This window comes from Lichenostomus cassidix, chromosome 7 (assembly GCF_008360975.1).
Source record: "Lichenostomus cassidix isolate B80296 chromosome 7, HeHo_3.0, whole genome shotgun sequence".
Lineage (NCBI taxonomy): Eukaryota > Metazoa > Chordata > Aves > Passeriformes > Meliphagidae > Lichenostomus > Lichenostomus cassidix.
Genome location: NC_139488.1, coordinates 16,839,462 through 16,861,535, shown reverse-complemented (window position 1 = coordinate 16,861,535; position 22,074 = coordinate 16,839,462). Strand labels below are relative to the sequence as shown.

Here is a 22,074-nt window from a genome sequence, read left to right as displayed (position 1 = left end):
AGTTACAGGAAATACATGTACAAATTTATAAACTGCAAACTTTCTATCCTCCACAAATTCTTAACTTCTTTTAAAATTAACAAGTAATCTATTGGGCAATAAACTTTTCGTGTATACACTAAACCAAATTACTTCTCAAAATCCACCTGGGGGGAAAAAACCCAAAAAAACCACTAAAACTTTATAAGGTGTTGACTAAAAGCACCTTCATATGGTCTACGCAAAGGACATCACCATCATTGTGAACAGTGGCAGCGACAGAACTACACTGAAATGCTGCAAATCCCTCACTTGCAAGAGACCAGAAACCTCACACCACAGTCTTAAGATCTCCAGCTTGATGGCTCCAAAACAAATAGCTGTAACGGTAGTTCATTCCCATCTAACACTTTATCACCATTGTATCTCATCAGCACTGTGCTAGGACTAAAACAACAGCTCACTATTTTACTGGCAGTAAGTATAATGGCAAACACCCAAACCCACAGCTTTCACGCTCCCAAGGAGAGGCTGTGACATGCCCTGAAGTTGGCATGAGCGGATGGTGCCAGTTTGGAAAGCGGGCAGTGTTCTGTTTCGTGGTGAGTGTTCTCCAACACAAGATTCAAATTTAAAGATATAAATTCTGTGATCTGCCTTTAGATGCCTTTCCCAAAGCACTACCATTGCAGTGCTGCTCACAGACAGAAACAACCACAGAGGTGGGAACGAGGCCTAGGGATGACCTAGCCAGTAATCTCCTAGGTAGCCTTTACAGAAACCTCTGAGCAGCATTACACTTCTGAAATCTTTATTGTCCAGAACCAAAACTGAGCTTTACTTTTATTAGTGTGACAGCTTGCTGATGAATATGTTTTTTCTAGTATTGAAATATTTGACTACATGACTGCTACCAAACCTGTAACAGGAGGAAACTGCACTAGCATCAGAAAAATCACCCTTCTCTCCTTATCCTGGTGCCTGGTATGGCAGCTATAGCCCAGACAGAAATAAACGTACTTACAGAAATCTATTGATCATTGTCTTTGCTCGAAGCAACTGACTTAGGTAGAACAAAACACAATTCCAACTTTTTTTTCCCTTGGTGCTACCCCACTTCCATTTGACTGCAAATAACACATATCAGCAGATGTGCTTCCTCACTTCAAATTAACTCCCTAATTTGGGAAGAGACGATCCACTATAGTCTGAGTATGGAATATTAATTATTTCTGGACGAGTGGTGACCTAAAGGTTTTGTTTTCAATGTTGCTCTAACACTTCCAAATAATTTTTTTTTCAAGTAAAATAATTTCACAATACAAGATCTGGACAAAATATTTTTGTTTACCAAGGTGAAGTTCACCGTGTCACTAAATCTGTCAGGTGTCATAAATTAGGAACTCAAAGACATGTTTCATGTAACTATTATTTTTGTGATGTACTTAGAAGCATTAATGTAACACAACACAGTAAGTTACTTAAATTCAGGTACACAATATGTTGACTTTAAACTTCACTAGGCCCACGAAAAGAAGGGAAGAAAGATACCCTGTGCTGCAAGTTAATGCTGTGGAATGCAATCGAAAGAACATGAATATAAGTACACTCTGAAGTAAATCAATTCTGCAAATTTCACTTTTTTGTCCCACTACCTCTTTTTTAAACTACCAGTACACAAACTCAGAGGCAACAAATCCTTATTTAAGGCACTACAAAGAGTAACTCACATTCTGAAGACAAAAGCCAGTAATTATTAATGCATTAACTCAGTAACTCCTTTTGCTTGACACAAACAGAACTAACACACTTCAGAAGAAACTGCAGCAATTTCCCAGTCCCTGCTTTTTGACTCATAACTACTCACTCAAAACCAAGACAGAAAAATGCCACTCTTTAAAGCACTTCTCCATTGTCATTTTAATCCGTGTTTTAAGGAAAACAAAGGTGGTGTAAGAAAGGTTCTATGCTCCCCTCTCACCTTTCTGGTAGGATTAACTTCCCAGCCGGCCATCAGAACAATTCACACTTTCACTACAAAGATGCCACATAGAGCAAGACAGATACCTTCATATGCAGATGGCCACTCTATCACCAGAATCAACCTCATTTGCTAGACAATGGAAAGAAAACCCCAGCACATTTCTTTCACAGTTGAGTAATACAAGCAAAAGACCTTTGAAGTATGTGGGTTTCCAGGGTGCTTTCTCACCTTCACGTCGGGTACCACAAAGTTCACATTCCAAGCACATTAAAACTATCCCCATTGGCAGACACTTTCCTGGGTTTAAAGCTCTGTTCCATCATAGGAAGATGAATACACAGAAAAGCAGAAAAAGGCACAAGCTAGTCACACTTGCCTGTACTCTGAAGGACAAGGAGTAAACATTATGAAACTAAATAAACAGAAAACACTGCACAGAATGGGAGGAAAGTACCGTGTATCTTGAATATGGTTTATTGAAGACTTAACTGCATTTTCCTTTTTTCCTCCTCTAAACAAATTAATTTCCATTTCTTAAGATTCGTTAGTCAGCATTAGCATAATGTCACTGAGCCTCAAATGATCATCAAGAACAGGTGGCATCAACTGATCATTTGTACAAATCAGTGCAACACCAATCTACCATAAAGCATGTCACAAGGATTTATAATATGAATCGGAACACCAAATCCAGAAGTATCTCTATATTTTAACCACAGGTATAATCCTTGAGCAGGGATTTTTTACCTCACTTAGAAAAACAGCAACATTGAGTTTATGCTAGTGTACTACCTTCACTGTATGAACAACCATGCAGTAAAGAGCACAAGAATCACTGGGCCAGATAAAGTACAATTTTGCAGTCCAATGGTTAGGGCATTTTCAGGAATAAGAGGCTTATGCATCCATAGGGTTACATATTTTGCAGGGGGTGAGACTTATTTTTCACCAACTTACTTTCAAATTTTGTTTCAAATTTCAGTACAAACCAGTTACTTAAGCAGGAGGAGTTTCTTTACCAGACCTGTTTGTCCAGCACATCAGTTCTAAATGGTACAATGCAACCAGTTACCCTTTTGCTTCTAAAACGTACACACGCATGGTATCTGCAATTTGTTGTGCATATTTTTTTCCAAGTTTGAGGGGAAGAGGCATACATTTATTTCTTGAGTCTCCACAAATAATTGCTTTCTTGAAAAAACTCACAGACAGCACACAGTTGAAGCTTTGACATCAATTGAAACATAACCAAAACGTTTCTCTCCCTGGATTTTTACTCTTCTAGGTTTCCACGGTCACTCTTCTCCAATGAAACCAAAACCCCATTTAGTTTCACTGCAGCATTCAATACAGTTTATTTAAATTTCACATTCACCAGGAAACCCTGGAAAGCCACATGACAGCTTCAACTAAATACAAAATGCAGTAGTTTTCCAGCAATCCTTGATGATAATACTTACATTTTACTCATTGCTTCAATAGTTCAAGAAATTTCTCTCAATTCAAACCCCCCACAACCAAGAAGGCCAGATTCTTAAGTATAAAGGTAAAATGTCCAGCTCCCCTTTCTCTTTGGTAAAGCCAAATGTGGTACTCATCACCTGGTTCCAGCACATGCTCTTCTGCCTTTAAAAGCAGCTACATTAAACCTGTTAGAAAGGAGAAATTCGTCTTCCTTCCTGAAAATTCAAACAACTTAAGTAAGAGTCATCTGTAGCATTCACAAATGACCTGAAGTAAAAGCAGCAACATAGAACATGTATATGGGGACAACCTCTTTGAGAGCCATTCAAATCTCAGTCTGTCCTCACTGTTACTTTTGGCTCATTTCCAAACAGAACAGTTCACAATCCCTCCCTCTTCCAGGAGACTGTATTCCCTATTACAGCTCCCTCAATCTTGCAAGCAGTTTTGACCAATGCAGCCAAAATCCCTCACTGGGTAATTACAGGAATCTGCTTCCAAAGAACTAGATACTGCAGATGAACCCTGGTCATTTCTATGCAAGAATGATTTAATAGCATTTTATCCATGGTACTGACAAACAAGACTTGAACCTAATGGCACATGAACCAGAAGTGAAAAATCTGCTAATTAAATTGCATTTACATGAATTATAACAAGGCAAGAGATTTAATGTGGATTACAACACATACACCATGTCCTGTACATACCAAACACCTGAGTTCTCAAACTATTCAGTAAGTTATTACACAAAAAAAATACAACTAATTAAATTTTGCCTTCTCCCATCAGGCAGAAAAGATGGCTTGAGTCACCATTACTTAAGGTTTTTCATTCACTGCTGGCAAATATGCAATGCTAGAACATGCATCACAGCCCAGCTGATTTACACAAGTTCAGAACAAACTGAAGAGCAGGCAAATTCAGTAACACCTAAAGAAAAAGAACATTAACAAGAGGATATAGCTGCCAATTTTCAGTCATTTTTCTGTAAAATATGGGATTCTCTTAGAGATGCTGATATGTTAGAGTTCCATCCTGCTAAGTTATTGATCTCTCACTCTGAAGCTACAGGTGGTTCCCATTTACAAAAATGCTGGTTTTTAAACATAGATTAAGTCCCACATTATGTCCTTCAGAAAATCCCTCTGCTGATCTGGTTTCTACAAAATGCTTTCCAGCAACTGATTACATAATTGCAACTTTAAAATTTTATCACGTATCTGAGTATGCTATCCTACAATGAGTTCAAGGGAACTTTCATTTAATATTGCAGGAGACTTTAATGATCAATGAAAGCAACAGAATTTATTCAGATTTAGTTCAGTAACCATCACTTGAGCACTAAAGATCTGAATGAATGAATTTTCTCAATCTGCAATGCAACAAAACAAATCAAAGCAACCTGCTGACAAAAAGGACAGAGACCCTGAAGTATAACAGACAGTGCTAGAGTTGAAGAGGGGTAGTTGCTATTTAGATATCCTCCTTTGAGCTAACCAAAATTGCTTTAAAATTTAAGTTTGAAAAGGACATACAAGATAGATTAGAAATCGTCTAGGTGAAATAGAAATGTCTGCGGTTGCAATAAGCTTTGTGTTTGTGAATGCATGTGTGCAAGGCAACTCACAGGTACAAACAAGCAATGAAACAAATACTGACAACTTTTTAAGTAGTTTGATTCATCCTTTCTCACTTGCCTCACTCTTGTTTATAATCTCACTTGATTTTAACCAAGGGAGGAAGCAGAAACATAAGATTTTAAAATCACCTTTTCTATTAATATTTTCAGACAGTTGATTCCTATCAGCCAATGCAGTCTTTGGGTGTAATTACTTACAGTTAGGCTGTAGGTTAATTACCTTAGGCTTACAGATTTTCTTCCTGAATACTTATTTTAGTTAGTCACATAGCTTAGAGTAAAGAAGAAATAATGCAATTAATTGCAGTGAGGAGATTACTGAGGCACAAAATAAATCAAGAGGAAATTCCAGCTTCCTGCATCACCTCAGTGAAAATAATTTTGAGGCTGGACTCCAATGTCACCTGAGGCACATCTGGTCACACACAGCACATTACAGCTGTGGCAACAGACCAGAGGACACACCAGAGCAGAGAAGTGGTGGATACATACACCCAGAGGCTTTCAAGCTATTTGTGATTTAAGATACAAATCACTACTCAAATTACGTGTTTGACATACTTACATTAAAAAATATTTCTAAGTTTAAGGTGATTAAGCAGCATTTTAATTAAATTTAGACCAAACAATACAAAAGAAAATGGCTTCATTAAAGGTTTTATTAAGTTACTAAAATTTCTTCAGATGCACTACACACAGGGGTTTTTTTGTGTGAGACACCCATCACTCCTAAATACATGATGTCCCATAAAATACTAACTGCAGTTAACAGAGCAACTGTTTCTGGCTTTCAAGACACAATTTTCATGTCAGAAGCTACTTGTTGAGACAAAAAACATCTATTTTCCATTACAGAATTAACAGACCTCACCCTGTGCTACCTACTTAGGATTCATAGATTAGGTGGGGAGGAAATACACCTTTCTGCTTTAGTTCCTACTGAAGTGAATCTGAAGTCTACAGAAAATACTCCCTTTCCAATTACCAAACTGGAACTAATCCAATCATTAGTCTGTAAAACCTTGCTTAAAAGTACATGTGCTGTGGGAACAGAGCTAGGAGGACAATAAAATAAAAAAATCAACAGTCTCCTTTCTGAAAAAGCTACATGTGAGCACAGTGCAACAAATGATTTTTCACTGATTATTGTATAAAATTCATAACAAACAAATAAGCGGTTTAAATATATAAAGTTAGTAACATAATATGAACAAATACCTTAAAATGACAAGCATTCAGGATTGTGTTTAATGCATTAAGATTTCTTCTTTTTTTTTTTTTTAGTATTCACAGTTTCATTCAAACCAAAAAGCAAGCAGTAGTAATATCAAAGCTCAAAGAAATCATCTGTACCATTAGGCAACAACATAGCAGTTTTTACAGTAAGTTCTTAGAGCCCACCTTCTGTGTACAGTCTCTATCACTCAACTTATTTATTGTCAACAGTCACATACATCCCACTGCTGCAGAAAGAAAAAAAGCACAGGTTACAAGTTCTAGCAGCACACCTTAATCTATTAAGCATAGATTTACTGGCAGGTAATAGTCTCTAAATAGTTGCCTATATGATTTCACTTAAAATAATTTACATTTCCCATTAATACCAACCAGTTTTCAGCATGGGCTAACAAATAACAGCACACCAGTCCCAACCAAGCTGAGGCTCTCTCTCGTCTTTTGGACAGAGGAATGGATCTTCAAGCAACAAACAGTACTTGAAGATCCCAACTCTTCCTCTGATGGCAGAAAAGCCATTAACTCATCCTAGCAATGCCCCTGGCAACAGAGTCAGTCTCACTGCAGCAGAGCAATCCCAGCTCGCTGAGACAGACAGCAACTGCTAACCCAGCCCTGTCCCTCTCCCCTCCCCTGGCTCACAGCAGGCACCGAGGCAAGATCACTTTGTCCTGTCATACATTATTTCCGTTAAGACAAAGTCACCCCTTTTTTCTTTTCCCCATCTCCCAACGACTCCAGTTACGTGAAGACTAAGTGTAACATATGGGAAATAAAAACCTGAATGCTTTAGATTTTGAAAGACAAAATCTTGAGGCTAGACAAGAGTCCAATTTAAAGAGAATTCACTGTTTATGAAACATTCTGCGTGCACAGATGGATTACGTCTACTAATCCAAACAAGTAGAAAATTACCACAGAATGTGTTACATAAAGATGAAGAACAAAATCAAGACTATACAGAGAAATTAAGACACTTAAATCACAATTCAGTAGCATCTTTTGGTGACTATAGCCTTCTTTTCCTGAGTTAGTCACAGGCAGACAAGCACAAACAGCCCAATAAATTACTTCAGTCTACTGTCCTAGCAGATTATCATTAATTATCTCTGCTTTATTACTGTTACAGTGAAATATAAAAATCACATAAACAGCATAAGTCAACTCAGGAGCTGTAACTATCCACTAATATCCACATCCACCGACTTTAAGTAACAAATATGTCTGTAGAAAGTCAAAAGGCTACTCAAATAAAAGCTGATTATCCAGCGTGTTATCAAACCCAGTATATTTACTGAATACAGACTCAGCAAATATACTATTTTCACTAACATTTAAGAGTGATGAGGGGGGTGGGAAGGAGAATTTGCTAGTCAGAGAACACACATACAGGTATTTACAGTCTTAGCACTCCTTGTAAGGATAGATAGCCAATGACAGGGTGAGGGAAGAGGTAAGAATCTCTTTGTCACTTCAACTATTAATTTGGGAATAGACATTCATAGCTAAGTGAGAAGAAAATGGGATTATTGACACAGCCAAAGCAGCACTAATAGTACAACTGAGAAAAAAGTTGTCAACAAAACTTAAAAGCCACATTATTATCTCTGCACAGTCTACAGCCTGCCAGTTTTGTCTCTAATTCAGCAGTTTTGTTTTTAAGATACATGTAATAACAATCATGCACTGACTTGAGCAGGAAAAACAAGAGAACATTTTAACACTCCACCTAAAAAAATACATTCATTTTAATGCAGTATTTAAAATCTACACAAAAGTTACAAACAGAAACAGCATTTTCGGACCTGAAAATTAAGTCAACAAATGGATTTCTGGTTAGCAACTAATCAATCTTTTTTAACTGTGGGTGAGATCTGGCTCTAAAACTGAGGCCCAAGTGTTGAAAAAAACACACACGTGCATGCCAGTTTGCCCTATGATTTATGTAAACATACACTCACTTGATTCAAGACACCTCTGCAAGTAACTGCAAACTGAAATTAATGAGTCACAAGTGCCTATTTAAGTTTGTTTTCTGAAAGCACCTTAAATTTCGCTGTTCAAGTGAAAAAAACCCAGTTCCCACACTGAAGATACAGAGCAAATTACAGACACAGTCAATAGCAAAAAACATTGACGTGACAAAATTAATACACTCCTAGAATAATGAAAGAATCAGAAGAGATGTAGTGTAGGAATATCCTTGAACATACCTGGGAACAAGTAGCAGAGCCTATTAAAAGGAGAGAAAATCAGGGAGAAATAAGACTGTCCATGAAACTTACTGCCAAATAACTGAGGATGCAGGGAAAATGACATACTTGTTTAGCTACCTATAGCAAGCACAATATTCTGAATGATGCAAAGTCCAGGGTGGAAATCTTACAAACGAGCAACCTTATAACCTGTTAGGTATGTCCACTACTGCTCATTTTCCAAATCTCTTCAGAAGATCCTCCAAGTCACCTGGGAGCAACCACCTTCAAAGACAGGAACACTGAGCACCAAATGGTGCTGAGCAATGACTGACAGCTCGTACATTTATCACTCACACAACAAAGGTTGTACCAGGGGCATGGGAAAGGTATACTCGAGGGACACACACGATTTCACATTCTAAAACAGATGTCAGTAACAAACTTCTAGACATTACAGTTGCATTAAACTCCTATGAAAAAGTTTTAGTTTGGTAATACTACTTCAGCTGCCTAACTTAAGAAAAATATTAAGAATTTGATTTACCTCGGAGGTTTGTGATACTGGCACAGAAAGTCAAATCTGTCATCTGGCACAGGTACTCGACTCTCATTTGGATCAATAGTGCAGAAAGGAAAATTTTCTGCTGCCGCTTGACTCTTTGTTAACACATTGAAAAACGTTGATTTCCTACAAACAAAATACATGCATTCTTAAAGTAGTTCAATTCAGAAGCATTTAAAAGTATGGGATAAAACCACATCTTACTCCAACACAAAGTCATACTGAGCATTCCCTTTACATGAACAGCAGTAACCATTCCATGATTCTAGCAGAAGGCACATCTATCTACAATGTCCCACTGAAACCCAGTGATGCTCACCTCTGCTCCCCACCCTTGAAAATTCCTCTGAGTAAATATATTGCACATACATGTTAGCAAAAAAAAAAAAGTTACATCAAAAACAATGCACAGCCCTACTGGCCATTTCTCATTTTCCTCAAGCACAGACAGACACCCATAAGGATGCCTGAAACTTTTTTTTTAACTAGTTCTGCCATGACTCACCAGCTCTTTCCACAAGTGTATTGTTCCTTCACATTTATTTATATAGTAAAATAATTTCAGTATCTAAGCAATAAAAGTCAACAATGAAAAGAGAAAAATGCAGCACAGAAAGCAAACCACACTAGTCAATCAATTACAAGTAATTTTTTGTGCATATGAAGATACAGTTGTATCTTACCAAACTATTTTCACCCTTGTTAAATATCAGTGGAAAAAAGCCTGTAAGTACTCTATCAGGGGAAAAAAAAAAGAACACCTTCCCTTAAACCAAGCAGCAGATTACTTTAGTAGCTGGCATTTATTAAACAAAAAGAGCAATTCTTGATTTACTAAGAGAAAGTTCTCAATCAACTCTCAGATCTTCTACCACAAATATTCAGGCTGTTGTGTTTTTTGGAGCTTCTCTGCATACAGCCAACATGCTCAAAAGTCACTAACCATTTTCTTTGAAAGTTACACCATAACATAACTGAAAATGCTATTTATCTCCATTAACATGCAGTACAATGCTACAGCTAATTACTTCCTTTATGGAGTACATCTTACCTACACCCCAAAAAAATAAAATAAACTATAATGGAAACATAAGAAAGCAATGCTTCCAGCTTTGAGACATGCACAAAGGTTTTTCCTCTAATTTGCTAAAAGTTTAAGAATGCTGAGACCTTATCTTAGTAAATGAGACAAGAATTAATACCAAGAAGTTTCACACGTATATCCTCAATTCAATTCATCCTCCTCTTCAAGTACAGCTCCTGTGAGGAGCCATAACTTCTGTAGAAGGGAAGCACGAGTGTTTTATATAACTCAGCAATTACTAATACTTTTCCTTTCTTTGAACCCTTCACTACTATCTTGTCCTGACTCGCACACACCTGCCTGTCGCTGCCAGTTTTGCGTCGCTCCACCTGCGAGCAGTTCCAGCTAAAGATGGAAGTCCATCACCGAGCAGTAAGCCTTGCGTCGCTCAGCTCCTATCCGCACCTGCCCGCACCGCGACAGCGCCTCGGGTCCCTGCCCGTCCCAGAACACCTACCCCACGTTCGGCAGCCCGACGATCCCGATCTTCAGGGACGTCCCGAACCTTCCGATGATCGGGTGCGACTTAACCCCGTCGCCTCCCTTTTTCGGGGGCATCTGCAAGCACAGAGGAGGGCACACTGAGCTTCCCGCGACACCCCCGCGCACCCTCCGCGCCCCGTCCCCTCCCGGCACGGCGCAGCGGCCCAGCCGGGGCCTCCGCCTCCAGAAGGCCGAGGAGACACCCGCGCGGCGGCGGCCGGGGGTGGCGCGGCGGCGGCGACCGGGGGCGGCGCGGGGCTCCCCGCGGGCGGGGCGGGCGGTGCCGGCTGCGGCCGAGCTCCCTCCCGGCTCACCTCGGCCGAGCCGCCTCGGAGCAACAAGCGCCAGCGGCCCCTCGCACGCGGACGCGCCGGCGGAAGGGGCGGGGCGACGCGCCGCCATTGGCGGGAGCGCCGCGGGGGGAAAGGTCGCGCCGGGCGGGGCGAACCCAGAGCCACCGCCCCGCCCCGGCCCGGCGGCGCCGGCACTGCCCAGAGCCGGAACAGCCCGGAGCGGGAACAGCCCAGAGCCGGAGCAGCCCAAAGCTGGCACAGCCCAGAGCCGGAACAGCCCGGAGCGGGAACAGCCCGGAGCCGGAGCAGCCCGGAGCCGGAGCAGCCCGGAGCCGGAGCAGCCCGGAGCGGGAACAGCCCGGAGCCGGAGCAGCCCGGAGCCGGAGCAGCCCGGAGCCGGAGCAGCCCGGAGCTGGCACTGCCCAGAGCCGGAACAGCCCAGAGCCAACACGTAAGCGCTGCAGCCACCGCTACAGCCACGCGCCCGCACTAACCCTGCGAGCGAATGCGGGCGCAAATCACCGAATCAGTGAGGTTGGAAAAGACCTCTGAGATCATCCAGTCCAACCTCTGACCAAACAACACCTTGTCAACTAAACCGTGGTACTGAGTGCCACGTTCAGTCTTTTCTTAAACGCCACTAGGGACAGTGACTCCAGCACCTCCCTGGGCAGCCTGCTCCAACATGTAATCGCCCTTTCTGTGAAGACATTCCTCCTAATGTCCAACCTAAACCTTCCCTGGCACAGCTGAAGACCATGTCCCTAATCCTGTCAATGGGTGCCTGGGAGAAGAGCCTGACCCCCGCCTGGCTACACGCCCTCCTTCCAGGGAGTTGTAGAGAGCGATAAGGTCCCCCTAAGCCTCCTCCAGGCCAAGGTCTTGGTCTTCAGTTTCCGACCCATCAAGCCTGCACTAGAGCAGGAAGCACTGGACAGGTGAAATACCCAATGTCCAGAGAAGTGCCATGTGCTTTTTGCGTCCAATGGAGCGCAGGTGCTTAGGCACACCACTAGATTCTTGTTCGTGCTTGTCTAGATACAGAGTTGTATGGTCAGGAGGAGACCCTTGTAAACACATTGTGATTTACTTATAACAATTTACATGGCAAATTAATAAAATAATCTAGGAATAAAACAGAGAGGTTATGAAGATGAAGCATTTAGAATCTATGAAAAATTAATTGCAGAATGTTACAGAAGTCAGATCAGGACTCTTCAAAAAATTGGACTTTTTTCTTTAACTCAGGTTCTGCTTCTCTGAACCATTAAAGACAGGCACCATCAAGTGTTGCCTGCTAAGAAAATTGAAGGAGGGAAGGCAGTAAAAACTATTCTTACAGCATGCCCTATTTTAAGCCCATAAGATAAAATTCTCAAAACTTGAAAAACACCCAAGTGAAGGAGTCAAGGTGAGAGTATCATCAGATACATATAATCTCTATCACAGTAAGAGGAATATAATTTTAAACATACTTTTAATTTTTAAAGGACACTTTTACTAATCCTTGTTTGAAATTATACATTAAAAATGTCTGTTACAATTTTATATTTGAGTGACATGAGATTTTTGCAACAGTAATGTTGAGGAAGAGAATGCCATAACTGTCCAGAGTTTTTCTATTCATATAGTGATAATCAGTAAGTCAGTTCTTGCTGGTAATATATGTGATATTTCTACTGTCTTAAAATCTATCACTATACACTTGAAAGGGAAAAAAAGTATATCTAATTCAGATAAAGATACAGTTACTTAGCAGTCGAATAAAGCTGATGTATTACTACACTGAACATTCAGGAATATTGAAATTAACAAAAATTACTTATCAATAAACGCAGAGCAGCCCCTGCATCCTTCACATCCATAAACTGCAAATTTCAGTAACCAAATTTAGTTTCCTTTTCAGGAATGAAATAAAAATATTATAGTTTTCTACCCTTCTAAATTTCAAGACACTTTCATCCATACTTGTCCTGAAAGTAGGGTTATGCAAGACTATTTCACAGCAACAGTACTGGATGAATTTGCCCAGCTCTGTAAGGCCACAAACTTTCTGATAAACTACTCTTGGAGAGCTTTTCTGCTTATTAAATTTTCTCACAATGCGAACATTTTGTCAGACAATTGCCAGACAATTGTCCAGTCTAGGCACAATAGCTCTCAGTAGATAAAATTTTTGACTGTTCCCTTAAAATAAAAATGTTTAACTTATAAGTTTGTAAGCACAATTCAGGCATAAGGCATAGGAAGTTTGATGCAAAAAGTAAAGAAGTGTGTGTGTGTGTGTGTGTGTGTGTGTGTGTGTGTGTGTGTGTGTGTGTGTGTGTGTGTGTGTGTGTTTATGTATGTACACAAATAATAAAACTTACTACAGGTATAATTTTGATTTTAGCCATTGGGGAAAACAGCTGGACTGGAAGAGAAAAATAAATTAAGATCCTGCCTGCTTTTGTTGCTGCACTTTAATGTGACTACATATGGTACCAAAGTCAGTGATGTGTGTACAAAAATGTGCAAGTTTGAGTATCAGTTTTTAATTTATGCTCTTCATTCAACATACTGTAATAATGACCCACTTCTCCCTTTCCCTCCCCCCGCCATAGTCCCTATATCTAATTTACTGTTAGCATGGCCACTTCACTAAATGCAGATACAGGGCTTCAAAGCATTTGATTCCTTCAGCTAGAAATCAACTTGTGGCCATGTAACACTTCATCTTACATGCTTTTGATTTCAAATTGTTTTAAAGTCAAGGTTTGCATTATTTGGCTGAATGTTTGTATCCAAATCTGTCGTAATGGTGAAAACCTCATTTGAAACTGGCATACATAGTTTAAACCATAATAATCTTGACCATATTGCATTCAAAATGTGTTCTATAAGTTTAATGGCAAAAAACACAAACGTCTAGAAAGCAATCATCTCAATGTCAACTCTCCAGCACTGAAGTACTGCACAAATACTGCTTATTGTACAGCTGGATCATGTGCAGAAGCCAAAAAGCCTTGGAGCAACTCTACCTGATTAAAAACAATGTTTAAGGGACAGTAATAGAACAAACAGTTTGTTGTTTCTGCCACCAACATAATCTTTGCTTTCTGCTGCCCAGAACATATATTTACAGCAAAGTCACCGCTAACTGCAAAAATAAGTGGTTTTGTAGAACTGAAAGAATAAAGACAGAGCCCCTGATCCTTGCTGTGACCAGGTAATATTCAGCACAGCCCAGGGGGTGAGAAGAACACAGCTGCTTTTGCACACCCCAGCTCAGAATTACCTGGGTCCCTGCCACTTGAAGACAGCCAGATGACTCCCAGTAATAAATACACTCAGTACTAAAAAGAAACACTACTCAAGGGCATGGTCTAAACTCAGTGGTGTTCATCGAGTTCTGTGAAGTTTAAAGGTAGTCATCACACAGCTGATCTGTGCTTGAATACAATATTTTTAAACATTATATTTGCTAGGGTTCAACAGTGTTTGTTCTCTTAGCTGTGGATTCAGCTGATTTCATAGAGAATCTAACCTTACTCCATTCTTCATACACTTAAATTTATAGTACACTTTGCATTTTGTATTTATGCATTTTCATTCTTTTGTATTGTGATAGCTGTCCTTGTTTTAAAAGTGGCATAAAGCATCTCTCTCACCCCTTTCTGCAGTATCCCAAACTCTGTCAGTCTAGAAGCATCTAGTTCTCATGCAGAACAGTCTGATCTGCCACATATTATTAATATTTCTAGATCATAACTCTGGAAATATCAGCTGAATTTCGTAACTTTAATATGGACAATGTTACGAATAAGAATAATGCATACTGAGATGTTCACAGTGAGAATAGTGAAAGACATTTCACTAGTGAAAGACAAGAAGAAGGAAAGCCAAGAAGAGAGAGGTTCTATAGTGGAACAAATTACCAGCGAATTAATAAAATTTTAGTTAAAAATGACAGGTCTACTTTGAACATTTCCATACCTTAGCAAAATGAGAGTACTGCTATAAAATAAAAATATTTTTATGATTAATACTAACAAAAACAGAGAAAAAATTAAACTGGGACTGATAATGAGGTAAGCAATATTGGGCTTTTTCTAGGCCTCCAAGAAGCTAGGACCATTCTAGCATGACCTTTTTTTTTTTTTTTTTTTGACAAATGAAACCATATGACATGAAAACACTTAAAATAAATGGTAGTGGTCTAACGAAAATATTTAGATTTCACTTTATTTAGTGTTGTAGATGGTAGCACTGAATTTTGGATTAATCAACATGCTTGATAGTTGAACAACTACGCATGACAAAGGAACACAAGTATTAAATACTTCTCATGCCTTGAAGGATGTTATTGAACATGAAAGAAGATCCTCTAATTTACAAGTAGGGAGACTTCTGTCTCTGAATTTGGACTATATTTGTGTACTTTAAAAAAAGTAAAGCAAACAGAAGCTAAAATAATGTAATATTTGGCATTTAGCCTAGATTTTTAACTGTGTGCAGTTAAATGTCTATGCAAGAATAGTAGACTCTTGCTAGCTTTCAAAGACATTTCATCTTTCTCTTCTAGGGCACAAAAATGTTTGTGATGTAACTTAGGATAGATAGAATGACTTCATATATTGAACACAGTAGAAAAATGTGTAGAGAGATCTGGCTAGTTGAACTTAAAAGACATGATCTCAGGAAAAAAGCCACAAACCTCATTCTGGATCTAATGCAGATTGAGCAGTTATATTCTAGCCTGATAAGATCCATTCTGTTTTGATGGAAGAACAAAATGAGCTACTAATAAACTACGTTAATTAGGTGATAATTATACATTTTATACACTACATATTTGCAAAATGACTGTAAAATGAAAACCAAACAAAATATTGAAGGACATAATGCAGCAATTCTGGAAGTATTTTAAATTTAATCTGTATTATATTTATTCTACTTCATAACTTCAGATTGTGAAGTATTTTATAACCTGAAAAGTTCAGATAAAAGGGATTAATAATATTCATCTATATTGCTAGAGGCCTAGAAAAAGAGTTTCTTGTGGGAAATAATTAGGACACTGCAAAATAGCAGAGAATTCTTTATGCTCTGGAAAATCTGCAACCTTTACCAGGTCATCCAGAGTTCTCACAAAAATTGTGTGCATGGCTGGATGTGGAACCAGGTGCACAGAAAGGGGATGGGACATGTTCCTGTGGGCTTATTCATTAAAGCCCCAAAGCACATCACCCCTATGCACATAGAGAGATGGTAAAAGGGATACAGACTACACCTTCAAGATGGGATTGCATATGAAAATTTTGAGAGTTTCCAACTGCAATCAGCTGGTTTTGCAGCATGAAGGTACATCATTTAGCATGAACAGATGAGTGTATACCTCAGTCCAATCCAGACACTGTCATAGGTAGCACTACACCCCTAGAAAAGGTGGGGTGAGTTTCTGTTCTACATTAGGATTACAGTGACCTCTGTAAATACAATGGAGATTTATTTTGTACAATGCCTCAGTTTACAAGTAAATACTAATGGCATACTGCTGATAATACATTCTTGTGGTTATAATAAGAATCCAGTCATTTCTTCCTCATAGCTCAGCTACTATATTACAAAAATCCAATAAAAATCAATTTAAAACTCAGATCATATAAATATTATATTTCTTTAATTTCATGGTAGTGTTCTTATTTATAAGGAAAAAGTCACAATGCAATTATGCCTCACTTGTGCGTTCAGGAGAGGACCTCTTAGCTACTTTGTAATTTCATAATTCTCTATTCAGAAAAGCTTAGAAGCTCAGCAAAGCTTCACTCAACACCAATGTTTTCCCCATGATTTACTTACAAAGTTGTTCTAAACTTTCTATTCTCGACTGTGCAGTACTTTCATCTGTAAATGTGGGGTTTGCCATATTTTAACTCAGGAAACAACCTGTATATGCACACTATTGGTAGTGCCAGCATAAACCAAGAGTCCACGGCAATTGCAGAGACCCTGACAGTCCTCATCTCTAAAAGTGCCTTGTCACAGCTGCCTTGCACCCACCATCATCTGGCAACAACAGTTCAGGTACCAATGCACCTGATACAAACCTGTTTAGCAGTCAGCTTCCCAGTGTATCCTATGCACTGTTTTCCTAAAGCAGAGTTACATTCATATCAGTATCAGGAAGGAATCACTGTCCTGCCCTGCTAGTTGCTGGTCTGGAGGATGCACACAGCAGGACAGGACTGGGCTGGCAAAAGTGCTTGCTGAGCAGTCAAAGCTTGAGAACACCTTTGCAGAAGAGTTGTGGAAAGACAATGAAATCCTATTCCGAAACACTGACAAATTACTTATCAAGTGGAAAAGACTACTATCACCATGTTAAGAAATAACACATGACCATAGAAATTCTGTTGCCTCACAATTGCATTATTTTTGCGGGTACAAGGAAAGTTTGACTTAACAGCATGAATGCGTGGACACAGATTTCACTAGGGATTTCAGAACCTAAATAAATTCTGGAGAGGGACTTTCACCCAGAGTTTAACTACTGGCTGCCACTATGCAATTCCTGCACCACTGAAGAAACACAAGAGCATAGCCTACCACAAAGAACTACTTTTCTGCCAAACCTAATCTACATCTTTTTTTACACTTATTCCAGTATTTTATATCCAAGTCTCCCTTTTGAGCCAAACCTTTGCCTTACAAAGTATTTTTATGCCTCTCAATAGCTTTATTTAGATCATCACATCTTTACTACAATGTAAAAGAAAGGTTTGTGCATTGGCAGCAAGCACATTGAGAACTGTCAAGTGGAGAACTACTGCTGACCAGCTGTGGGAAGGCACTGAAATAACATCAGTGACCTGCTATGAGAAGAAAGACATGGCCACTCTTGTGACAGATGAAAAAACCTTTAATAGTTTAATTTTTTATGTAAGTGAAAAAGACTGATCGTATCTCTCTGTGACACTGAAATTTTGCCTGTCACAACGGATGTTTGTAGGGAAGAGCAATCTTTATTGAAAAAGGTACTCACTTGCTTCGCTCTTGTGCTAAAGATTTTACAATATTTGACCTGCCAGTCACAATTTACAGGACTCCTGACAACATCATCTGAGAAATTACACATTTGTGTTGGTCTTTTTTAGAAATCAGGCTTCTAAAGTGTGACGCCTTGTTTCTAACCATAGGCTATCTGACGAGAAGTGAATTCAGTTGTCAGCTGGTAGGGCAAAAATTTTTAATGTCAAGAATATGAAAATCTCTGAAAGCTCCATGGCCTGTACTCAGGAGGGGGCAGCTTAAGTAATTTAGGAAGAAAAGTATATTTCCTGATTGCACAGAGCTTTTGACTATCAAGTTACATATAACATTTATTCTTTCTTCACTTGCAAGTGGGCAATAATATTTTCTTGCTTATTATATAAACTTGAAGTGGAAAGTATTATAAGGGATTTGAGGTGTCTAGCTCTTTTAGACTGCTTTAAAAAAGTCAAAGACTGCTGCTTGAAGTTATACAAGATCCCTTTAAGGTATTTGTAGGACATTGGACATGAGAAAATACTCAGCTTATTTTCCTAAATATCTCTTCTATAAACCATCCTTTTATAATAAATATGTGTGCTGATAAATCTTAAAAAAGAACTATAGAAATATTAATTATGTTGTGATTGTTTATCATTTTTCCCATAATAACATCTTTTGTGTATTCTGTTCATTTTTGGGAAGGTCTTATGATCTAATCTCCAACCTATTTAAAAGAAAATGCTTTGTGTGCCATTTTGTACTCATGGTCGTTTGGAGTTCTATTTCAGTTTCATTAATATTGATGGAACTTGTCTCTGCACTCATTCTCAGCAGATTCTTTGAAATTAATCTTCAGCATTTACTGTGATTTGTTTCTGTTTTCTGCTTCATCCCTGAATCCAGCTCTTCTCTAGTTAATTTTGTTTTCTTTATTTTTATCCACTTGCTATGACGGTTCTGCTACTTGTGCCACTGTGGTGTGTCAGTCCCTTTATGGGATCCCTGTTTCGTCTCTGCCTTTCACTGTGATTTTCCATCATTATGGGCCTCTTGAATAAAAATGTAGCCCTTGTTTCTGACAAAGTCCATGTTCCTTTTCTTTCTGTGTGATTTTCCATCATTATGGTTCTTAAATTTCTTGAATAATGATATATACTATGAACAAATGCATGAAGCAGTAATGGCTTCATCAGTGTTTTCTAAAATATATCTGCAGCTTTTAGAGCATACAGTGCTACAGCAGAGTCTGTGCCATGTTTGTAAAAGCATGATTTTTAAAGTGTATTTTGTAGCCTATCGACGACTATGCTGCTCTGCATTAATAATTTGCCTTCTTTCAAACATTATCTATTTCTTAGGATAGTGGTTCCAAAAAGATATTGAAGTTGAGGAATAAATATTAGCACTGAACATCTTTGTTTAAAATGGTAAAAACATATACAATTTGGGATGTTTACAGCAATACCACTAAGTTATGGGACTAACAGAATTTTTGTTGGCTTTTATAGGAAAGATGTATGAACAGATTTCAGAATTCTTATTAAAACAAGCTAACATTTTAATTTGAAGCAGCATATCATAATAAACAAGCAATCAGAATAAATGTTTTAAAAATATATCTGCAAAAATATGATAAATGAAAAGTTGTACTTCAGTACTAATTAGTTATATTTGAGTTTTGTCAAATGCATGATGAAAACCAAAAGTGTGAAAATATTTAAATTTAACCATCAATTCACCAGTTTGAACAATGAATATGCCATAATATAAGGTGGAGTAAAGATAGGGATCAAAATATTATAAAATATTTCTTACCTTATTTGATAGTAGTGGCACAGTAATTTTGTCCGCGAAGTGCTTTAGTGGTTTCAAAGGGGAAAAAATATTAATTACAAAACACTAACCAAGGATGTCAGTGATTTCAGGTTTTTTTTTTTGTTTTGTTGTTTTAAAATACTCTGTAAAATTATATCCATTAGTGTTTCATTTTGAATAACAGATGGAAAGCTTAAAGGCCTTAAAGACCTGGAGAGGCTTGCAAAAGTACACCAGCATTTCAAAAAACATTTATAATGGTATTTACAATTGGCTACAGTCTCTCCCACCAAAATAAATGGGTGTTGTGGTATTAATTAGAGAAAACCTGGTTCCTGTGTATCCTGTTTCCTTCCATTTGAGGTAAAAGTATTGAAATTCCTTGAAGTTCTCTATGGAAGAAAAATATGAAATGCCCCAGTTGGTGGCTCCAGCTCACTGCCCAGGGGCTGGAAACACTATCCCTGTCTCACCAGGGCAGCTGGTGGCCTGGAGCAGGTGAGCCACCCGCAAAACTCCAAGCAGGCACAAAGGCTGACAGCAAGACCAGTGAGCACAGCTTCCCCACAATACCTTGGCAAAAAGAGCAAAGCAGGTTTGGCAATGGCAACCAAGATTAGCCAGAAATTATTCATTGCAAGAAAAATCAGTAGTGCCAAAACAGGTGTGTGGTGGAGCCAGGTACCCAAGTGAAAATAGATTGGAGATCAGATCACATGATCTTCACAAAAGGTCTAGAACTGGGTCTAGAACTAGTATTCTGTAGCTATAGCTGAGAATGCTATGTCCTTCAGTTTATCTTCCAAAAAATCAATGACTGTTTAATAATGTTTGTATTAATGATTTCTTCTTACCCCATTCCCTTACAATGTGAGCGTGGTGCCTCAGCTATTTAGCTGCACTGCTGGTGCAATGAAAAGCCTTGGGAAGATCACTAATTTATGATATGTATCTGCCAAATGATGATCCCACTTCAATTTTCTTCCCTCACAGTGTTTTGTAGATTGGAATGCATAGGTAGGTGGCCAAGTTTGAATAGCTGTGTTATGTTAGTTCTGTAACAATGAAGTGTCATTATTTTTGGCTAATGTTAACATGTAACTGGTGTATGGCCTGACAAATGCATCTGAAACATTTATAGACTCTGGCAAAGAAATCCACAGTCACTCACAGAGCTGTTTTCAACTATTCTAATGAGAAGATGAGATTGTTTTGCAGCACAAAGTGGGAGAAGACTTAATAGAATCAGTCACAATTTTAGTGGTACCTCTGCTTCAATAACCAATTTACGTCAATTTATACCCAATTTTCTTAAGTAGATGGTTGAGAATAATATTACTATTTTTTTTTATCTTCCAGGTAAAAGGTTCTGTTCATTTTATCTGGGATAAGTTATGAAGTCATTACTCAAATGCAAGTTTCAGTCCATCATTAAATAGTAACTTGAATGATTTCTTCTCTTTTCTTAACTCTTAGATTGGAAACATACTTGCCCTTTTATGAATCTGCAAGTCCCAGTCCTCATCATTCTTTGTTTCAGAGTAGAACAAACAAAAATACTATGTGACTACTGTCCCTATCAACCTCAATTCCTATTACAGAAAACAAGAGTTAAAAAATGTTTCAATGTATCCATGTATCAATGTTGTTTTCCCTAATTCAGCAGACTCATGATGACATTCTTTATTTTGCTATGCAAAGAGACAAACCATGTCTTGTTTTCAAAGTAAAAGAACAATTATAATACACAGAAAATAGAAAAATTCACACTATTAAAAATAAGCTTAAAAATGAAGAAAATATACTTTAGAAAAAAATAGAGCCTCACACATTCATTGCATATTTCACTGAATAAAAATCCAGATGACTTCACAAATGAATCTAAGATAAAGTTAACCTTTCTCACTGCAATTATCTGTGATACTTTTCATGCTGGCTAATGTCTTCTGCATGATCCCAGCAGAAACATGGGCTATTTTAAAGGCATTCAACAATGAAGAAAGATTCTAAGTCACTGAAAGTCCCCACAACACAAATCTCAATACACTTACCAACTCAGACTTCCTTGTAGGAAACCAGTAATCATACTCTGCCTAAACCTTCTGCATATTTTTGAGTTATTCATGTGTGGCAACATAAGAAACATCCTATCAGTTCACTTTCAATCTCATGGGTCAAGTATTCAAGGGAATTAGCAACACCAGCAGCAACATTTGCAAACTCAACTATTTGCAAGGCAGGGTAAGAACTCACGGATTCAGGTGATCTCAAGTCTCTCCTGTTATTTCTTCTGTGATTTCTGTGGGGCTTTTGATCAGTG

The 22,074-nt window shown here is 38.4% G+C and overlaps 1 protein-coding gene across 2 annotated transcripts in view; it reads right to left on the bottom strand.

The window, feature by feature from the left end:
- The window catches only part of OLA1 (Obg like ATPase 1), a 130,969-nt gene that overhangs the window by 85,745 nt on the left and 23,150 nt on the right, over positions 1-22,074 (bottom strand). Inside the window, exons 1-3 of one of the 2 annotated variants that reach the window (XM_085066428.1) lie at positions 10,947-11,056; positions 10,607-10,707; positions 9,048-9,191 (exon numbers count right to left, since the gene is read on the bottom strand). In XM_085066428.1, coding sequence (XP_084922554.1) covers positions 9,048-9,191; positions 10,607-10,707 — 245 coding nt within the window. In that variant the 5' untranslated portion in view covers positions 10,947-11,056. Of the gene's footprint in view, positions 1-9,047; positions 9,192-10,606; positions 10,708-10,946; positions 11,057-22,074 lie in introns of those variants that run through there. The other variant, XM_085066427.1, reaches the window with a different exon arrangement.